At 44.6% G+C, this 22107-nt stretch overlaps 1 protein-coding gene and 3 non-coding genes across 4 annotated transcripts; all 4 read right to left on the reverse strand.

The window, feature by feature from the left end:
• Positions 1–1391: 1391 nt before the first annotated feature.
• On the reverse strand, positions 1392–15653 carry RPS3 (ribosomal protein S3). Its single transcript, XM_040340047.1, has 7 exons — positions 15548–15653; positions 11917–12047; positions 9451–9544; positions 7222–7316; positions 4577–4764; positions 2134–2339; positions 1392–1469 (listed from the first exon to the last, which is right to left on the reverse strand). Exons 1-6 carry the CDS (start codon positions 15575–15577, stop codon positions 2137–2139), a joined length of 741 nt encoding a protein of 246 aa, XP_040195981.1. The 5' UTR covers positions 15578–15653; the 3' UTR covers positions 1392–1469; positions 2134–2136.
• On the reverse strand, positions 1943–2089 carry LOC120929743. Its single transcript, XR_005747447.1, has one exon. It is a non-coding gene; the product is annotated as a small nucleolar RNA SNORD15 (small nucleolar RNA).
• LOC120929745 lies at positions 2417–2567 on the reverse strand. Its single transcript, XR_005747448.1, has one exon. It is a non-coding gene; the product is annotated as a small nucleolar RNA SNORD15 (small nucleolar RNA).
• Positions 5408–5552, reverse strand: LOC120929746. The gene has a single exon (XR_005747449.1). It is a non-coding gene; the product is annotated as a small nucleolar RNA SNORD15 (small nucleolar RNA).
• Positions 15654–22107: the final 6454 nt, after the last annotated feature.

Consider the following 22107-nt stretch of genomic DNA (forward strand, 5'->3'; position numbering starts at 1 on the left):
CAATAAAAAGCCTGCCTGATCACATCAACAGTAGAAGATAAGTTCTGCTTTAAAGAATGTTACCCCAACATTTCATACTCCTGATATATGCCTGCTGTACCATGTACTTTGATGAGAAAGTATCCTGTCATGTTTGTTTGGCTTTATGTGAAATCCCTGGTTTTCCTGCCAATCCCTGTACTTTTCTATTAAAAACAGACCACACTAAGCAGGAGAGCACACCATGGTCAGCTCTCTAGTTGTGCCAGGAACTGAGCCCGCTCTCCTCCAATGATCATACTTTTCCTGGACCCCCGATGTGCAAGGTCAGTGTGCTGCCGTTTCTACCCCAGATCTTATACAGCCGAGAATGGAGGGTATGTAATCACTTCAAAAAAAGGCATTTACAGTGGAACCTCGGATTGCAAGCAATGCGCTATACGAGCGTTTCACAGTGAGCGTTTTTTTAATCGCAACTAGGTTTGCAAGTGTTTTCTCACAAGACTAGCAGGATTCAATCTGCAGGGGTGTGCAGTACAGTACTGCATTTGGACAGAGGTGTGGGGGGCGCCAGAGACCCTGTTCCCGAGTACCTCTAGCCACCTACAGTACTGCATAGACTTGCAGCGACACTGAAACCAATTATCCAAGTTTCCATTGATTCCCATGAGGAAGCTCACTGATATACGAGCGCTTTGGCTTACAAGCATGCTTCTGGAACAGATTATGCTCGTAATCCAAGGTACTACTGTATAGTGTTTTTTTTTTATATCTATACACAAAAGGTATGTCTTTCATTTTGAAATTGAATGGGCTTGTTTTACATGCACTTTGGCATTCAGAACAAAATATTCTTATGATTTTAACGAGTGCGAGGGTGAATGAAGAGATTTTAAAAGCAAAAATTGAAGCTGCACTCTACATCCAAACTAAATGGTTGCCAGGGCAATAAACTGAATTTTTGCTCCAGCTTTTACAAGCTGTTCTTTAATTCACATTATACAGGTTAAAATAACTTTTTTCCCCCACTTGACTAAAAATGGAGGAAGCACGGAATTGGGGTGGAACAGGAGAGAGGCCATTTTACAACCCAGCCTAGGTACACCCTTTAATTCAATCTTAATTTATTACCGGTTCAAAGGGATAAAAATATTGGATTATGGTAGTGGGGTGATGGAGGCTTCCCCCCCCCCCTCCCTTTTCTTACCTCTCAAAAGTTTGAGTAGATGGAAGAAGAACTTTAGAATTAAATGCTTAATTGCTTAATTATAGGCGACCGCAACATTGAATGATCTATATGCTCTACAATTGTCATGCGTTATGTATCATGTATATATTCAAAACTTTTTGAATGTTATGTATTGTGTTTGTCTTTAAAACCAATAAATAAGTTTAAACAAAAAAGATAAAGATAAGATTTTTATGGTGTTTTTTTATTTTAAAGAGTTTGAGCTGGTATCCAAAAGCATCAGGTCCTGGCCTTCAACATCCTGCAGAGAAAAAAAAAAAAAAAACACATCAAGACTCGCAGTATGGGAATGAAAGTATTACACACTTAATGGCATTACAATTGTTCATTGTAATCAACTCTCCAGGAGTTGCTTAAAGTGTTAAATTTCCCCCCTCCCCAAAAGGGGGGGACTAACCCCCCCCCCCCCTTACCTCCAGGGATGCTGAGCTGTGAAGTACCCATGCAGCCACACCAGTGATTTGAAATTCTCACTCTTCCGTGCAACACTTCTCAGAATGGATCAATAAAGTATTCACTGTGCCAAACGGTCCATCCCAGAAACATTGCAAAGAATGGCGAGATTTAAAATTCTGGGACTGCTGGACCCTATGTGGGCACTGACATTGCAGCATCCCTGGAGGGGATTTCAGGGGGTGGTGGGGTGCAGTGTTAGCACACTTAATTTTCCTGGAAAGATGAACACTTTAAAGAAATGCGACAATTAAAAAAACACCTTCTCAGACAAATGCCTCAAGGACATCAAGCAACGGGCAGTCTCGACTCAGTGAACCAGCAGCCACAACACAGAACGTGATGCAAGCAGCAGCCCACTGGGAAAAGGTTTACCCATTCAGACTCGTCATCGTATCATCACCGAAGGCTCATTTGTACCCCAGGAAAGTTGTGTTGGCTTCAGTACTTACCCATTATGCAGTGGGTACAGCCGGTGGCATGACGGGTGGCTGGGCTGGATCAGGCTTTGTTCCTTTCTGCTCAGAGATGGGAGTAGTTGGCAGGATCTCATCTTTAGGCTCCACAATGCTGACGTGGTCAGGCAGGGGCTTCTTGGGGCCAATCTTGCCACTGGGATCCCAAGGAAGCATGATCTTCACCTTGATACCCAGCACACCTAGGGGTGAATAATTCTATTAGAAACGAAACATGCATTTGTACAATTCCCTGGCTTTCATCACATTTTCCTGGTGTCCTTCTCAGACAAATGCCTCTAAATCAATCAGGAGTATGGACACAAATCCGGTGGAGACCCCACATACAGAGACACAGAACGTGGCTTTGTATAGGAGAAACCTCCATCAGAAACGTCCAAATCTGACTCGTCATCGAATCATCACTGAAGGACAGGAATTGCAAGAAACCCCACCATTTGTCTTGTTCTACCTTCACAAAGCAAAAACCTTTACTGGTTGTGACAAAAGCAAATTCCAGCATCTTCTGGACAATTAAACTTTGGTGACTAGAAGCACTTTTAGACCTTAAAAGGGATTGTACACCTGTTTTTTTTTTAAAAACCATACTTTCCTCCACTGTGCAGTTCGTTTTGCAGTGTGGCCCCCGATAGTCTTCTGGGTTCCCCCGGCAGTACTCGCAGCTCCTCACATTGGTAAACCCCCCCTAGGAGAAGCGCTCTACCCGGGGGTTACCTTGCGGGCACACTCCCGAGTTGAGCATTTGTGTCCACACAGAATGCTGGACTCAGTCCAGCATCATTGGATTTGATTGACAGCAGCGGGAGCCAATGGCTGCACTGCTATCAATCTATCCAATCAAGAGCCAAGAACCCCCGGCAGAGGGGTACAGCACATCTCCACCTGAGGCAACGAACATGCTCAGGTGAGTAAAAGAGGGGGCCGGGTCAGTGTCAGAATGCATCCCCAATCTCCCAAATATTTGCAATATAAAACAAGTTGTGGTCAATTCCATTCTTGCACATTAGTACGGAATTCTCTCCTGTACCAACAACATACCTTACTCCAATTTTACCAGTTTGCATTAGAAGCTGCAGCAATGCAGAGCCCACCTTGCTTTCTGTTTAGGGCACATCAGCATCATGTAGCCCTTTCCTTAGCTTGTTACTGACCTTCCCTTTTTGTTTACAGGACTTCAGTTTTCAAATCGAGGCCACGCACCACTTGGAAGCATAACCTGGGACAGCCAGTTTCCAGAAAGCTATGTATATAGCACACCCCTTCCACCCAGCCATGATCTGCCCGTATTGCATTGGGAAGCACAACATTAGGTCTAAAACAGTTATATTTAAATATGTTTTTAGTACAAATATGTGAAGGGAGGGGTGGGATGATACTGGGAAGACAAAACATAAGCAAATTAAGAAACTTTGTCTTTAATCTTTGACTATATTTATGCGGCCTCTTAGCAGGTGGGTTTTAAAGCAGTAGTATACCACAGCAAACAGCCAGGCCACCAAGCATAACATTTCCCCACATGCCTCAATGCCAGTTATTCCTGTAGCATGTTTCTTACTTTTTTGTGCTTTATTACTTGTTCCTGCCGAAGACGGCACCGTGTTTGTCGTGTCTACCTATTCCACGTAGTGGTATACTTTTGTGTGTGCGAGACAATCTCGCACATGCGCAGTCTTCAGCAGGAACAAGTAATGGGCCTGAACTCCGCGGAATTGCAATGCCATGGAGTGCTGATGAGGCACGGGACCTGTTATGAAGAGGCTGACGGCACCACTGAGCATGCCATCCATTGGGGACAAAATGAGCACGTGACAGACTGACAAAGATCAGGTGAGATCTACCTGGCACAGGTTGGAATACCATAAAAACACCTACACGCAAGTCTTCACTGTTGCACATGGCACCAGAGTAGGTCAGGAGACTTTACTACCACTTTAACATTGTGTGGCTGCATATATTAGTCTATATGTAAACATTTTACTGTGCTGAGTAACAAAACTGTCGTAGAAAGCTCCCAATACATACTTGAAAGAAATCTGGAGTTTTTGATCATGTGAACACTGACAGCCAACCACACGATCGGAATGCCAACCTACCGGAATTTCCATCCACTTAAGGCCTGTAGGCTGCGGTTGGAAGTGCCAAAGATTAAACATTTTATTCTTTCCTTGCAACAAATCTAGTTCAGTAAAGGATGAAAAGGGAGGGCTGAATCAGGGAACGGCTTTCTCTGGATGAGGAAGCACATTCTGCCCAATGCAGGTAGGTACTGATCCGCAGGGATCCTTTCATTCCGACTTACTCTGCACAAACTGACCCCTCAAAACCGTGGCACCATCTTTAAGCCCCTTCACTACATCAATTACATTTCTGAGTCACAGTTTAGTCCAATCTGGAGGAGGAGGAATAAGAGGCTTCTCACCTTGTCTGAGGAGGACGTGACGTACAGCTGTGTCTACATAGTAGTTAACTGGGTCTCCACTGTGGATCATCAGGCCATCCACGAACTTCATGGACTTGGCTCTCTGACCTCTCAGTTTGCCGGACACAACCACTTCACAACCCTTGGCTCCGCTCTCCATGATGAAACGCAGGACACCATAGCAGGCTCTAACAGAGGAAGAAAAATCCCAAACTTCAGACAAAAACCCTTTAGTACGTAAAAATCTTAATATGCGACTACATTTTTAACAGGTTACATGTTTAGTGTTAGAGGAGGTCTTTGGCTAGAATTATTGCTCTTGCTCCAATGCACACGGCAATACATGTGTGATATGAACAACACTGTTTACATATGTGGGCGTGACTTGCGCATTTGCTCGCTTCTGTGCACAAGCACGCTGGGGCTTTAATTTCTTTGTATTTTTAATATTTTCTCTTTAGAAAAAATCTTTTGTAATAGGAATAGTGCATGACAGGTCCTCTTTATAGAGACCTGGGGTCTAAAATAACTCAGATCGCTCCACCAGGTTGGAAAGGCCAAGATAAGAAAATAAACGGTCTCAACCTTTCCAACTTTCGTCGGCCAGGACATGACGTCATAACGTCCCGCCTGGACTTACGAGGGTCATAGAGCTCCACAATGCTGACGTGGTCAGGCAGGGGCTTCTTGGGGTCAATCTTGCCACAGGGATCCCAAGGAAGCATCATCTTTACCTTGATACCCAGGACACATGGAGGTAAATAATTATATTAAAAAAAAAAAACCATGCATTTGTACAAGTCCCTGGATTTCATTTCATTTTCCTGGTGTCCTTCTCAGACAAATGCCTCTAAATCAATCAGGAGTATGGACACAAAACCAGCGGAGACCCCACATACAGAGACACAGAACGTGGCTTTGTATAAGAGAAACCACCAGAAATGTCCAAATCTGACTCGTCATCGAATCACCGAAGGACAGGAATTGCAAGAAATCCCCAGAAATTCATCTTGCTATTGGATGTAAAAAAAACAAAAAAACTTTAATTTTATAGAATGGTTGTGACAAAAGCCAAGTCCAGCATCTTCTGGACAATCAAACTTTGGTGGCTATAAGCACTTTTGGCCCTCAATGCAAAGACAAAGGGCTCCCTAATATCCCAAGTATTTGCAATCTATGTTTGTACTGGATTCTCTTCTGTACTGAAATGACTTACTCCAATTTCACTGCACTCAATGTGCATTAGAAGCTGTAGCCATTGAGAGCCCACTTCACATTGTTTGGGGGGACATCAGCATCATCTAGCCATTTCCTTGGCCTGACTGTCATTGGACTTTCCATCTGGTTTACAGGATTTAGGTTTTCAAATCAAGAAGGCCAAGCACCACTTAGGGGCATAACCTAGGATGGTCTCCTGTTTCCAGAAAGCTATATACAGCACCCCTTCCACACAGCCAGGACCTGCCTGCATTGCATAGAAAAGCATACAAACGGTCTAAAACAATGTTATATTCAAATGTCCTTTGTATAATTCTGTGGAGAGATTAAAAGTGGGAAAACAAAACATAAGCAAATAAAATGTCAGCTTTAACCTCTGGAATAGTGTGGGACAGGTTCTCTTTGTGGAGAGATCTGGGTCTATAAGACCCTAGATCTCTCCTCCAGGCTGGCAAGACAGAAATAAAAAAAAATAAAAAAAAAAAAACATCTCGCCCTTTTTAGCCACTTACTCTGACGGCCTGTACGCAACATTCACAACGTCGTGCCCAGGCCTCCGAGGGTCGTAGAGATGACTGGGGACCACCAGAAATCTCTATGCTCAACTTCCTGCGGCAACCGATTCATTCTCTGGCTCGCCAGTAGAAACACCGGAGGGCAGCAGCATGTGCGGGAGTGACAGCACAGCTCCAGAGGCCGAGGCCGTGATACCCGGAACTCCTGGAGCGACGTCGCCAGCCGAAGCCGTGTACTGGGACCACTGCAGGGGCTTCGACCCAAGACGAGCATTTAAAAATGAACTACTCGGTCATTATGCCTTTGTCTTACAGGTTTACAGCCACTTAAAATGCTAAGTTCACCTTTACAGAAAAAAATCTATGAGGTGAACTTACACAGGACCCCTTCCTCAACCACCCCTCCCACTGACTTGGAGCACAGCGATCTCCCGTTCCGAGCCCTGCTATAGCCACTTCACCGGTTGGGCCTTAGAAATCCCCTCATTTGCAGGTCTTCCCCCACGGGTTCTGATTGGTTGGACCAATTAGAATGCTCCTAGATGTCCCTCTTGATGAGGTACGTTTCAGAGATTAAGCTGCAGGGATTGTGAAACCCCCCCCCCTCCCCCAGTTAGGTCCATATGATGCACAGACCTGGCAGCAAAAAGGGTTAAAGGCAGATAAAAAAAGCCAAAGGAGCAGCTGGAAAAACGTGAAGTGTGCAGAGGCCTAAACTACTTGCTGACCAATATATGTACTGATGGTTAGGGATACCCCAGCTTTAGAGAATACTCAATAGGTAAAAATCAACAACCTTCATGCTACTATCACACTTCACAGAAGGCATTTTCAAAGACAAGCCTGGGCAACATTCCAGCAGACTAGTCCAATATTCTCAAGCCACCGTGTGTTCATTAGATCTCATCTCACCTCCTCACAGCCAGTCCTCCCAGGAGTTTGTAACGCAGGGATTCAGCCTGAGCGATGGCACACAGACCTCTTGTGGCAACTTTTTCTGCATACAGCTAAAGGAAGAAAGGAGGAATAGTAAAACATTTTGTCCTCAATTTCCATAATATCTTTAAACAATTTCCTTCAATTAAACCAACAAAAACTGAAGTCATGCTTGTTGGCACACCCCACCCATCAATTACACCAGTCCTAGCAGCTCATCTATAGATGGCACTGTACTTGAGCTTCAGTCTAAACTCAAAAATCTAGGGGTGATATTTGATGCTAGTTTAACCTTTGAGCCACATATCCAAAATGTTGTGAGAACATCTTCTCCACTTGAGAAACATTGCTGGGCTGCATCCTATGCCATCATCCACTGCAGCTGAAAAGCTGATTCATACATTTGTTTTCCCGACTTGGCTATAGCAATGCTCTACTTGCTGGTGTACCGAAATCTATTATAGACTTTAATATGTTCAAAAATCTGCAGCCAGAATACCGACTAGGTGATCACATTACCCCTATCCTGGAGTCCTTGCACTGGCTTCCTGCCAGGTTTCGCATGGACTAAAATCCTCTTGCTCACCTATAAGGCTCTTCATGGCCTGGCACCCTATTATCTCTGAACTTGTATCAACCTCCCCACCCCCCCTCAAATTCTGGTTTGCTGTGTGTCCCCCCCCCCCTACACTCAATAGGGGACTGAGCCTTCTGCTATGCTCCAAAATTCTGGAATTTACTTCCTACGAACATCAGAGTCATCTTCTCTAAACTCATTCAAATCAAAAAACGTTGTCAATTCGTCGATTCAATTTTACATCATACCCCAGCTAATGGGATTGGTTTCAGATATTGCTTGCTCTAGATGGGATATCCATTTATTGAATGTTTGTGAATCATTCGATTTCTGATTTTGTATTTATTAGGTGCCCTACGTACCAGTGTGGTTCTCTTTTTTGCATCTTCTATTGTAAAAACTAAAATACATTTAAAAAAAAGATATCGAATAACGTTTTAGACAAGCTTTCATTTAATTGTCTTTTTAGGTTACTTCGTCTTTTCCTTGTAAAGCACTTTGAGAAGCCAACCTTAAAGTGGTTGTAAACCCGCACCCAAAAAAAAAAACAAAACAATACAAAGGCATAATGAGTTATGGCGGCCAGGGCTACGAGGACTATCTCCCTTATTTCCGGGCATCGCAGCTCCGGTGCTGTGATTGGTCGGAGCCGCCGTAACGTCACATTTAACTGAAGTAACGGCATGACACGCCATTGCTTCAGTACGCATGTACCGATGACTTCGACACATGCAGACACAGGGAGATATCTCCTAAACCGTGCAGTTTTAGGAGATATCCAGGGTAGCTACAGGCAATTCTTAATATAGGCTTACCTATAGCATAAAGTGTGTAGTAAGGGTTTACAACCACTTTAAAGGCGCTATATAAAGTTTATTAGCATATTAAGGGGAAAAGGCAAAAATTATAAGCAAAGCTGAAGAAACAGCAAATAGTAAGGGATCGTTCACAATTAAATAGATTTAGCATGTGGGCAGCTGCAAGTTATGGAGATTTGGCAGGGAGGGGTGCGATGAGCATGTGACACCAATTCTCTCTATTTGAACTGCTGAAAGCGTCACTAAACGTTGCGCTGACGTGTGGCGGCATGCAGCATCTACATTTGGGCTACAATGCAGCATGTCTAATTTACTGCAGCTCATTGCACCGCAGAGTGAACAGATCTTGTTCCATAGAAAATAAATTGTTTTCTATGTGCCCTAGTGGTGACTGGTGTTCATCCACTGCGGAAAAATACCAGTCACCACACTGAACGAACCGAACCCTTAAAAATGTTGCTTGAATTTTCCCTTTATACATACCTGTAAATAATCCCCAAATCAAACCCCTTTCCCATTAAATACAAAGATTATCCATTTTCATTCCATAAAGAAAAAAAACCTCTTGTATACAAAACCAGAGTCAGAGTTAATGTAAAAAGGGAATTGTGGATGTTTCTCAGACAAATGCCTCGAATCAGTCTTCACGCTTCACCAATCACACATGCCAGGAGTAACGGGCAGGCAGCAAAACACTGCCCATCCATACCACTGGCAGTGCTAGGAGAGAAGTTGGACTCGTCATCGAATCATCACAGAAATCATCCAGCAAAGCGAGACCAACACCGCCAGATCATCCAACAAACTCACCTCCACACTGCCCTCAGGGAAACCGAACCTCTTCTGGACTACGGCTGTCAGCTCACGGATACGGCGCCCCTTCTCACCAAGGACATTCTGGGTCCTGCAAGTAAATATATTCGTGTAACAGTTACAAAAATCAGCATGGGCTAGAATTATACCATGGTGTAAAGTTTAGGAAAACCAAGATGCCTGCACCCTCTAACAGGAAAATAGTAACTAAAGCAACCATAACCGCTTATTGGGTGCTGCAGGTGAACAGGCACTAAAGGTATACACTGCATTTCCAAACGGAGCAAATTTTTAATCATGGTTCTTTGTAGATTTTGTGGGGGGGCTTTCATGGCAGCATGGAATAGCAGAGAGTATTTACCCCTTCCTGCCCCTTCAGGGCTGGAAAGGCCAGAAGGCGAACGATTGGCTGTCACAACCGACAAGCTCCCAATAGAATGCAATTGGAGCTTTCCGGTAACCGCTGGTTACCATGGCAAGTGGTTTAAACCGGGCTGATTATATGCTGCAACTTAATTGGGTTAGGGTTATGGTAATCTTTAACCACTTAAGGACCACCGCCTGCACATATACGTCAGCAGAATGACACGGCTGGGCACATGTACGTACAGGTACGTCCTGTACCCAGCCGTGGGTCGCGGCGCGCAACCGCGGTCCGAAGCTCCGGGACCAGCGGACCCGAAGAAAGCTGTGTGTAAACACGGCTTCCCCATGCTTCACTGTGGCGGCGTCAACGATCGTGTCATCCCTTTTATAGGGGGACACAATCGATGATGTCACACCTACAGCCACACCCCCCTACAGTTGTAAACACACAACCCCATCAGCGCCCCCTTGTGGTTACCTCCCAAACTGCAACTGTCATTTTCACAACAAACAATGCATTTTAAATGGTGCCAAAAATGTGTCAAAATTGTCCGCCATAATGTCGCAGTCACGGAAAAAAAAATAAAAAAAATTCACTGATCGCAGCCATTAGTAAAAAAAATAATAAAAATGCAAGAAAACTAACCCCTATTTTGTAAACGTTATAAATTTTTCGCGAACCAGCCGATAAACGCTTATTGCGTTTTTTTTTTAACCAAAAATAGGTAGAATACGTATCGGCCTAAACTGAGTAAAAAGATTTTTTATATACATTTTGGGGAATATTTATTATAGCAAAAAGTAAAAATTATTGCATTTTTTTTTCAAAATTGTCGCTCTATTTTTGTTTATAGCGCAAAAAATATAAACCGCAGAGGTGATCAAGTACCACTAAAAGAAAGCTCTATTTGTGGGGAAAAAAAAGGGACGCCAATTTTGTTTGGGAGCCACGTCACACGACCGCGCAATTGTCAGTTAAAGCGACGCAGTGCCGAATCGCAAAAAGGGGCAATGTCCTTTAGCTGCATTTTGGTCCGGGTCTTAAGTGGTTAATAGGTGGTACCGCACAAAATGTTCCTCTGAATGACAGATTTAGCATGTGGGCAGCTGTAATTTGTGGACTGCAGTGAGATATTTTAACGAATCACAGTTTCTTTTAATATTTCATTTTATCCGAAGGGCTTAAAAGCGACACCAATTGCCATTAAGTGTTGTGCTGCTGTGGTGACATGCGGTGCCTACCTTTGAACTACAAAAAATGCAGCTCACTGCAGAGCAAATAGAATTTGTTCCATAGAAAACAATTGTTTTCTTTGTGCTTTAGTATCCAGTGTGGAAAATACCCATCGCCACCCTGTGTGTGAACGAACCCTTAAAATATTGAAGCAACCATTTTCCCTTTTTACATACCTGTAAACTCTAAAAATGACCCAAGTTAAACCCTTTTTTTAAAAAGATTAAAAAAAACGATTAAGTATACAAATTCATTTCATAAAGAAGAATAAAAACCTGTGTACAGGGACCCAAGCTACTGAAAAGGAAATGGATGTTTCTCAGACAAATGCCTCGAATCGGTCTTCATGCTTCACCAATCACACATACCACGAGTAAAGGGCAGGCAGCAGAACGCTGTCCATCCAAAACCATTGGCAGTGCTAACAGTGAAATCGGACTCGTCATCGAATCATCACAGAAATCATCCAGCATCCTGCCCCCTCTAACACAGGCAAATAGTAACTAAAGCAACCATAACTGAACACCGTTTACACAAAGTCCATTTACACCCACTTTCCCCATAAGGGTGAATTGACAGTTTCAATCAAATCTGTCTGAAAAACTGACAGGTGGACCCTATGTGTGAAAGGGGCCTTAACCTCTGTACGCCCTCCACCTTCAGTAATCTAACATGGAACTGGATTTCTTTTTTTACTCCGCATACATTCTCGTCTGAAGACAGCAGGTAGGTTTATTTTACTGCTGAAGGGTCACTGCATGACTCTCGTGTAATAAGAGCTGATCTGCTCGAAGATTTCTCATTTCGTACTTTTAGTTTCCACCCAAAGTAGAAGATTCAGACATTTGGTTAATCCTGCTCACCTGGTAGCCAGAATGATGATCTCAGTCCTGGTTGGGGTGACTCGGACTTCCACACCGGAGTAGCCATCTTCAGCCAGCTCTCGGGTCAGGAACTCGTTCAGTTCAGCTTTGAAGATGCCATCGGCGACAAACTGTAAACACACAAGTCATTTTTAATTCTATGCACTAATCCATTTCTACACTACGTACTGATCCTTACAACGTACTAATAATTGGAAACTTGGGCCTGAGCAATGCATCCTGGGAATAAGGCAACACATCCTCTCACACCCAGGACTATCAGATATTTCTGAGGGCCCCAAAAAAAGCACCATGGGAGAACAGCAAAAGGTGTGCATTAAATTTACACTCAAACTTCGGAGTATCAGATATTTGAGGGCCCCGAGTGATGTGAGAAGGGAAAAGGTGCATTAAAGATTGGTTAGGGATATGTGGCTTTCCAAGAAAACCTGCCACTCCGGCCTTAATGGGCAAGTCACCCGCCTCGTATAATGCCCCCCAAACGTGTAGAGAATTGTATCCCCATTGACACCACCTGAACCCAGGGCTTAAATGCTAAACCCCCCTCCTTTAGCAATATGTCACATCCAAATTTAGGGTGTACCATTTTGCCAAGCATGCAGGGTTCTTCAAATTTGAAATTGCAAGAGATCTGTGAATGAAAGAACTACAAGTCTCACCCTGCCTCTGGCAGACCGGTTTGTAGTTCTCAAAGGGATAGAATTGGGGTGATTAGTGTCAACTTATCCTTTAAATCAGTGGTCATCAACCCTGTCCTCAGAGACCACCAACAGGCCAGGTTTGCAGGATAACTGAAATACAGAGGTGATATCATTTGCTGCCCAGTGATTGCAGTATTCTAGTCTGCATCTCCCCAATACATAAAACCTGGCATGTTAGTGGGCCCTGAGGACAGGGTTAAGGACCACTGCTTTAAATTGGCAAAAAAAAAAAAGGTGAGTGATGTGGGAAAAGCCGGGTGTCCCCGGTCTGTAAGATCCCTACAATATGAACAGCCGTGTGTAACAAGCACGCCAATGTCATGTTCCCAATTCATTGGAAGATTATTAAGACCCCTTTCACACTGAGGCGCTATAACGCTAAAAATAGCGCCGCGCCATTCACTCCAGTGTGAAAGCCAGGGGCTTCCACATTGGAGCGATGCGCCAGCAAGACAGTAAAAAAAAGTCCTGCAAGCAGCTTCTGAGGCATAGCAGTTAGGTCCGGTTCACACTGGTGCAATACGAGAACCATGCGAATCCACTGCGGGTTCCTGCATCGCAACCGACTCGCACGGCAGTTCTCACTGCCACATGGGAACTGCTGGGGAGTGTCATGTTAACGACACCCCCATTTCAGCTCACGTGTCGCACTGCGAACTGACAGTTCGGACATGAATCAGATCGCATATGTGTGAACACACATGCGGTCCTGGTCTGAACAAAATAAGGGTCCTTGGACAGAATGAGGTGCGATATCAGCCATACTATCTATGGCTGAAATCGCACACACATTGCATGCAACGTGAACAGCAGTGCGCTGCAAATTACATGCGATGTCTGGCATCACACAAGTGTGAACCAGGCCTAAAGGGTCGCTGGTTCAAATCCCAACCACGCCACTACCTGCCTGGAGTTTGCATGTTCTTCCTGTGCCTGTGTGGGTTTCCTCCCGCACTCCAGAGACATGCCGGTAGAATAAAGTGGTTGTAAACCCTCGTTTACAACTTTATGTTACAGGTAAGCCTATATTAAGGCTTACCTGTAGCTAACAAGGATATCTCCTAAACCTGCACGGTTTAGGAGATATCCCTGTATTTGCATGTGCCGGCGTCATGCGACATGTGCACTTAAGCCAAGTGAAGCAATGACACTACGTGCCGCTGCGTCAGTTGTACTGTGCCATTCCTGCGCGCATGCAAAGGAGTGACATCGCCGCGGCTCCGGCCAATCACAGCGCCGGAGCTGCAATACACGGAAGTGATAGTCGGTGGCCCAAGGGGGGAGACGTGGACAGCTGTGGGGGCTTCGATCGGAGGCAAGTATTACATAATGAGCTAGTGTGCTACGCATACTAGCTCATTATGCCTTTGTCTTGCAGGGTCTTTTTTTGAGGTTTACTTCCTCTTTATTTGGCTTCTGTCTGAATTGGCCCTAGTATGTATGAATGCGAGATAGGGACCTTAGAGCAGGGGAGCCCTCTGATGTGGCCCGCCGAGCCCCCTGATGCGGCCCGCAATCTCCTGCTCTGGGATGGAAGACTTAAAGGTCAGTTCATTACTAAAACCACAGTGTATATATAGGCATATGTGTTCTGCAGTGGTCACTGGGCTGCTTTTAAACTAATCTGCATATGCAGAGCGGACATGGACCTGCCGCCCGCTCCACCGATTGTGGCCCGCGACCAGTTACTAAGTCGCTTAAGTGGCCCTCGCTCTACAAAAGGTTGGGCACCCCTGACTTAGAGTGTAAGCTCGGACGTGAATGTACAAATTTATTTATATATATATATATATATATATATATATATATATATATATATATATATATATATATATATATATATATATATATATATATATATATATAGCGCTGCATAAGGCTTTTTTCCAGGGGGAACTCAGTTGCACCCCCTCTTGCGCAGACCCTTTGGTGCCTGTTCACCACAATCACTTGTAAACACACAAGTCCAGCTTCTGTATTTACAAGTGACAGCTTTGTAACCCCCCTGAACTCTGCATGTAATGCAATTCTGGTATTTAATGCCCTTTTAAGACCCTTCTACTGTTTGTGAAATCTGAACTGGTCGTGGTTGAGTTCCTGCACCTATTTTTTGCGGGGAAAAAAGCACTACAAGTACCCAATTATGTGCCCCTGCCTATTGAAATCAATCTGAAGCAGCACTTTTAACCCTCAGCCGCTAGCGGTGGTTAAAAGCGCCCCGCTAGCGGCCAAATAGCACAGCGAAGACGGTAAAGCACCACTAAAGATAGTGGCGATTTACCACTGACGCAGCCAACTCCCCAGTGTGAAAGGGGGTCTTATAACACGCATGTGACCTATATGCCCACTGCAAAATATATACACACACACACACACACACACACACACACACTGTATATACTCAGGACCTCTATACAAGATACAGAGGCATTAGACACATGTAACTTGCAAACCAAGAAAAGATCTGTAACCAGGAGCACACATTATATCCCCAATACAGAGCACAGACCTCCTCAGGGCAACATGAGAACACATACATGTACATAACACACACATCTATGGTGTCTCTATGATTGAAGAGCTGTGTACAAATCCTGCACACCATATACTGATCATGACACAGATGGAAGCAGCCCTGACCCAGGCACCAATAGAAGCAGAGCTCTCCATACACAGAGTCAGACTCTCTCTCCACACACTCCAGGCACAGAATACACACAGTACCCGCACGGTGCTCAGTCCTCCCAGCCGCCATGACAGCCGGCCAGCCCAGGCCGACCTGTATCCGTCGCCATCCTCCACCGTCTTCCCTCCTCACCCCCCGCAACTTCATCCCCTGCATCGTACACAGCCCTGTCCATACCCCCAGACCTGTATTCCCCGCCGACACCGGCCCCGTCCGCCCTCACCTTCCTCTTCTTCGAGATCTGCACCGCCATCTTGCGCCGCGCTGCTGGAACGAAAGGGAGTACTTCCGGCGGAAGTTTCTAAATAAGGCGACGGGCCGCCGGAAGTAGTGTGGCTCCAGCCGCAGGGGGTGATGGGAGATGTAGTGCTTGGAGGGTCAGAGAGCTTATTATGGTTTTGCTCAGTCGGGCTCTATGGGTGCAGTGTGTGATATTATGTGTATACAACGACAGTGCTCCAATAACAGTAGTAATAATATTAATAATAATAATAATAATAATAATAATAAAGATTTATATTGATCACTGCAATCCCAGCAATCTGTTCTCCATGTCATGTATAGATGAGGTGATTACATGAGGGGGTTTGTCTGTATAATGCATACCTCTCATGTTTTTTTTAGATGGACACCTATCAGCAAAAGTATGTAGCATAGTACACCCCATCACACCCACTTAAAGGAGAATTAAACAAAAAAAAGATTAGTTAAAGCGCAACGTTGTATAGTCATTTTGTTAACTTTTACCTACAAGTAAGCCTATAATAAGGCCTACCTGTAGGTAAAACAAATATCTCCTAAACCTTAACGGTTTGGCACAGTGACTGCGTTTGATGGGATGGCACAGTGGTGACAATTGATGGCACAGCGGCTGCGTTTAATGGCATGGCACAGTGGTGACAATTGATGGCACAGCGACTGCGTTTAATGGCATGGCACAGTGGTGACAATTGATGGCACAGTGGCTGCGTTTGATAGGCACAGTGAGGCTACCACATTTTTTTCTTTTTTTTCATTTGCGCCCCCCCCCCCCCCCAAAATTTTGAGCACCAGCCGCCACTGGGTTTAAGAGATATTCCCCTCGCAATGAGCCGCTGACTGCAGCCGCGCATGCGCAAAGAGGATTCTCGGCTAAAGGCCCGGCAGACGCCGGACCTTGCCGGAAAGAAGTATTAAAAAAAAAAAAATGGGTCACTTTTATTCCTATTGGGCCCCATGCACATGAGAAGCCAGTGCAAACTCTGCTGAACACATATTAAATGCAATAAAAAATAAAAAAATTATATCATTCTAAAAAAAAAATCCTTTTTAAGAACTATAGGCGGATGTGATGTTTTGACGTTGCTTATGCCCTGCAGTGATATGGAGCCGGGTGGGGGCCATCTTCCCCCTCATTGTCTCCATATACAGCAAGGGAGCAGACACGATCGCCTCCGCCGCTGCCGGTGGCTCCGGTGAGTGGCGGAGGGCACCGGAGAGCGGTGGGAGGGGCAAGTGATCTTGCGGCGAGCTACTACCATAACAACGGTATTCCTCTTCAAACAGCCAACGTATTCCTGCGGCGGGCAGTCCGTAAGTGGTTAAACCCACAAGTTTTATTTTTTTTACCACTACAATTCCTTTATATTGGCTTTTGAAGTTTACAAATGCAGCAATTTAGAAATTGGATGAAAGATTTAGTGCTGGGAAACACTTTTTGATAGATAAAAAGTGCATTTTATATACATCTATATAGATCAGACCAAAATGAGGGACAAATGAGGAGGAAAGAGGGACAGAGGGACATTGCTCCAAATCAGGGACAGTTGGGAGCTATGTATAATGGGGTATGCACTATGTCACTCACTTACAAAAATTTAAAATATCATCAAAAAGTTTATTTATTTCAATAATTTAATTCAAAAAGTGAGACTCAGATATTTTATATAGGTGTGTTACACACAGAGTGATATGTTTCAAGCATTTCTTTCTTTTTATTTTGATAATTATGGCTTACAGCTAGTGAAAACCTCAAATTCAGTATCTCGTAAAATCAGAATATTACATAAGACTAATTAAAAAAAAAAGTATTTTTAATACAGAAATTTTGTCTTTCTGAAAAGTATGTCCATGCACAGTATAGTATGCATCCAATACCTGGTCGGGGCTCCTTTTGCATGATGTGGCGTGGCACGGAGGCGATTAGCCTGTGGCGCTGTTGAGGTGTTATGGAAGCCCAGGTTGCTTTGATAGCAGCCTTCAGCTCATCTGCATTGCTGGGTCTGGTGTCTCTCATCTTCCTCTTGACAATTCCCCATAGATTCTGTATGGGGTTTAGGTCAGACAAGTTTGCTGGCCAATCAAGCACAGCGATACCTTGATAATGTAACAAGGCACTAGTGGACAGGAGTCAAGTCCTACTGGAAAATTAAATTGGCATCTCCATAAAGCTGGTCAGCAGAGGGAAGCATGAAGTGCTCTAGAATTTCCTGGTAAAGGGCTGCACTGACTTTGAAATAAAGCAAGAAATGCCAGCAACTCGATGGCTTCAGTGAGACATCTAAAGTGCTAACATGTTTCGGCCGGAGCCCTCCTCATAGCACTAACTTTGGCCTTGATAAAACACGGTGGACCAACACCAGAATATGACATGGCTCCCCAAATCATCACTGACTGGAAACTTCACACTGGACCTCATGCAACTTGGATTCTATGCCTCCCCACTCTTCCTCCAGACTCTGGGACCTTGTATTCCAAATGAAATGTAACATTATCCACAGTCCGTATGCTGGCTGCCTTGGAGGAGAGGGATGAGTGCTGTTGTCTTGTCACATTCGGTTCCCCATCACAGATTGCTCCAGAAGTGACGATTTGTCGAGTGAGAAGGTGGCAAGCGGACATCTTGTTACACCCACCGGAGTTTTAGATTTCATAGTTATTTTCAACACAAAACTAAGCTTATATGCTTAACCACTTGCCGCCCGCCAATGACAGATTGACGTCGGCAAAGTGGTTGTAGAATCCTGACTGGACGTCATATGACGTCCTCAGGATTCTTAGCCGCTGCGCGCCCCCGGGGGCGCGCATCGCGGCGATCGTTGTTGCGGGGTGTCAGTCTGACACCCCGCAACACCGATCTCGGTAAAGAGTCTCTCACGGAGACTCTTTACCACGTGATCAGCCGTTGATGGCTCTTCCTCACTCGCGTCTGACAGACGCGAGTAGAGGAGAGCCGATCGGCAGCTCTCCTGACAGCCCCCCCTCGGATCGCCACATGGACCACCAGGGATGCCCACCAGGAAAGGGCAAAAAAATAAAAAAATAAAAAGTCAAAAAAATAAAAAAAAAGCCAAAAAATAAAATAAAAAGTCTGAAAAAAAAAAAAAAGATGCAAAAAAAAAAAAAAAGATGCCAATCAGTGCCCACAAATGGGCACTGACTGGCAACAAGTAAATCAGTGCCGCCCCACAGTGTCCATCAGTGCCACCCCACAGTGTCCATCAGTGCCACCCCACAGTGCCCATCAGTGCCACCCACAGTGCCCATAAGTGCCACCCCACAGTGCCCATCTGTGCCGCCCATGAGTGCCCATCTGTGCCGCCTATGAGTGCCCAGTGCCGCCCATGAGTGCCCATCAGTGCCGCCCATGAGTGCCCATGAGTGCCGCCCATGAGTGCCCATCAGTGCCGCCTATGTGTGCCCATGAGTGCCGCCTATGTGTGCCCATCAGTGCTGCATACCAGCGCCGCCAATCAGTGCCACCTCATCTGTGCCCGTCAGTACTACCTCGTCGATGTCCATCAGTGCCATCTCATCTGTGCCCATCAGTGCCACCATATCAGTGCCCGTAATTGAAAGAGAAAACTTACTTATTTACAAAAAAATTACAGAAAAAAATAAAAACGTAATTTTTTTCAAAATTTTCGGTCTTTTTTTAGTTGTTAACAAGGTAAATAAGTGATAAGCGCTCCAGGTATGTGACAAATTACAACCAAAGTGTATACGTGAATGAATGAACCACAAAAAAAATGAGTGACCAAACTCAGAGTGTGCAGTGCGTACCGAAAAAATATATATTTATGAGAAAATATATATTTAAAATGTGAAGCACTTTGGGGATGTCCAGTCCCCTGTGAATCTAAAAATCACTGTGATAGACACACATGGAGAAATAAATATATAAAAAATATATATATATATACAAAAGTATAAAATGTGAATATGTGGATGTGTAAAGTACAACAATGATACTGGTAAAAGAGTCTATAAATGGAGATGATGAGATGTTCCCATATTAAGATTTCTGTGTAAAAGGCAGCAGTATGAAAATCCTCATTGGTGTTGTAGTGCCCTTACCATGAAGGTGCTATATGTGCGCATATAGAGATATCCCTCCGGGTCTCCGATCACCTTTCTCCTGGGGTCAGTCACTATACGTTGTGCCAGCTGCTGTATACCATGAAGATGCTCTGGGCGCGTATCCAGTGATGTCCTCCGGGTCTTCGGTCACCTTTCTCCTGGGGTCACTTAATTCAGGTCTGTTCCGACTGCTGCATACCTCCAAGATATTCCCAATTGCGGTGGTCCAATAGGAACAGCAATGGGGTGGGGAGAAAAAAGATTGCCTCCAATGGTGTAGTAGGTTTAGGAATCCAAAAGTATTTATTGTAGTAAAAAACAGGTGGCACAAGAAGCGCTTAAAATGGTAGAACAGCGTTGTGTGTAAAGTTGCAGACGTGGCGTTTAAAATTGCCGCCTTACGTCCGATGGCCTCCGGAGGTGAGCAGGCAGGTCAGGACACTCTCTACTTTGCAGATAGAGAAAGGAGCTGTGTGTTAGTGGGCGTCCTGACACTCCTGCTCGCCCCCTCAAGAGGCTTTCTCCACACCAGGAAGAAAGCCTTGCATTACGGTGGTGAGTTACAGACAGAAGAACAGGAAGTGAGGATTTCTCAGAAGAAATAAGGACATTTAAAAGCAAAATCGAAGGATGAGGTAAGTGAAGGAGGACTGCACTAAGGTAAAGGAAGCTATTTAGGGAAAAAAAATTGCACCTTTACAACCCCTTTAATTGCAATACTCTGCACAATAGGTTATGGGTCCTAGGCACCCAGCAGCACCCAGAGGCACTGGGAAAAATACTCAGTGAGTACAGCAAGTCATTGAATACTGTATACAAGCCACTGAAACATGGCAAGTGGTTCAGTTGAGAAGTTTGCTATTGCAATTCAGAACCATGCCAATTACCAGCTATGGAAGTTTAAACTACAAATGTTTCTTTAGCAAGGATGACTTATGGCAAGTGCTGAATACAGACAGACCCATAAATGGCGAGACAGGGGAATGGGATAGGAAGGATAGACAAGCAAAAGTGACCATAAGCTTACTAGTGGAAGATAACCAGCTTATCCACATAAGAACAGAGAAAACAGCCAAAGGTATGTGGACTTCATTACAGATACTGCATGAGTGTTCAAGTCTAAACAGCAAACTGTTTTTGCTAAGAAAGTTATACAATATGAGACTAGAAGAAGGCCAGCAAATGTGTGCCCATGGAATGCTATGCTAGAGATCATAGAGCAGCTGCATGCCATCGGAGAGGACATCAAAGATAACAATATTGTTGCCCTGCTCCTCTGCATTCTTCCAGAGACATATACTGCTCTCATTAATGCTTTAGAAACCAAACCTGAACAGAAGCCCACACTAGCTTATGTCAAAGGCAAATTAATCGATAAATGTGACAGTAGGAAAGAACATATGCACCATGATGACAAAGCTCTTAAGATGTACAAAGGTACAAAGCACAACAAAGAAAGCAGAGCCTGTTTTCACTGTAAAAGGACCGGTCACTTAAAAAAGGACTGTTCTATATGGAAAGCTGACTAGCGAAAGCTAGAGCTATCCACAAAAGAAAGAGTCAAAGCAATCACAAAGGAAACTGCAGACACATCATGGAGTGGCACCTTTAAAGTAACACAAAGCGGCAAGTTACGCTGCTGGTGCATAAACTCAGGTGCGACAAGCCACATGACTAGCGATGAGACCTTCTTCACAAACATTGATTACAGTGCAAACTGCAAAAGACAACAGCCCAGATTCAGGTAGATTTGCCCATTAGTTGCACATGTGAAGAGCAGCTGATTTGCTCTGCGCTGGGGCAAATTGGAAAGATTGCCACCTGATTCAGGATTCCCTTTGTCTGCTAACTTGCTCCTTTGTAAGGCAAAAATCAGGGCCTAAGGCAGCGCAAGTGAAAGTGGGTGTGCCCTATGCAAATGATCTTTTTTTCCACTCAGCAGTGGTTTGCGCCTATTTTCAGGGCAAATTCTGCCCAGCTGCTTGCACTGAGCAAATAAATAGGGGCAGACCTGCGCAGGTCCTGTGCAAAATTACATCCTGCTTGTTCCACCCCCCCCTGAGCAAGGTAATTTTGCCCTTTTTTCTGAGATGGCACCTCCTGATAAGAAAATAAAAAGAAAAGCAAATTTTGTCTCCGCTGAGATGGATATACTGCTTGCGGCACTGACGCGCCATACTGCCGTTCTTTTTGGTTCAGAGCGGAAGAATACCACCGTAGCCCAAAGGAGGGCAATATATGAGGCTATTACATTGGACATAAATGCCCTGGGCATTGAGGAGAGGTCCTGGGAGGACATACAAAAAAAATTTACTGACATGCGTCGTCGAGTCAGGGTCAAAATTGTCCTAATCAGAAAGCATAGCAGGGGCACGGGAGGAGGACCAGCCTGCTCTTTACGATTAAATCCAGAGGAGGAGGTTATCGCACAGAGTTTAGCGCTGG

Source organism: Rana temporaria, chromosome 2, assembly GCF_905171775.1.
Source record: "Rana temporaria chromosome 2, aRanTem1.1, whole genome shotgun sequence".
In the NCBI taxonomy this organism is placed as follows: Eukaryota; Metazoa; Chordata; class Amphibia; order Anura; family Ranidae; genus Rana; species Rana temporaria.

What these genes read in the sequence shown, in the direction of transcription:
- RPS3 (XM_040340047.1), bottom strand. Translation starts at nt 15,577, where the DNA reads ATGGCGGTGCAGATCTCGAAGAAGAGGAAG. An exon ending in TCCCTGAGGGCAGTGTGGAG is followed by an intron (nt 7,317 to 9,450) that starts GTGAGTTTGTTG and finishes TTCTTCCTTTAG; the next exon opens with CTGTATGCAGAAAAAGTTGC. An exon ending in GGAGGACTGGCTGTGAGGAG is followed by an intron (nt 4,765 to 7,221) that starts GTGAGATGAGAT and finishes TTCCTCTGTTAG; the next exon opens with AGCCTGCTATGGTGTCCTGC.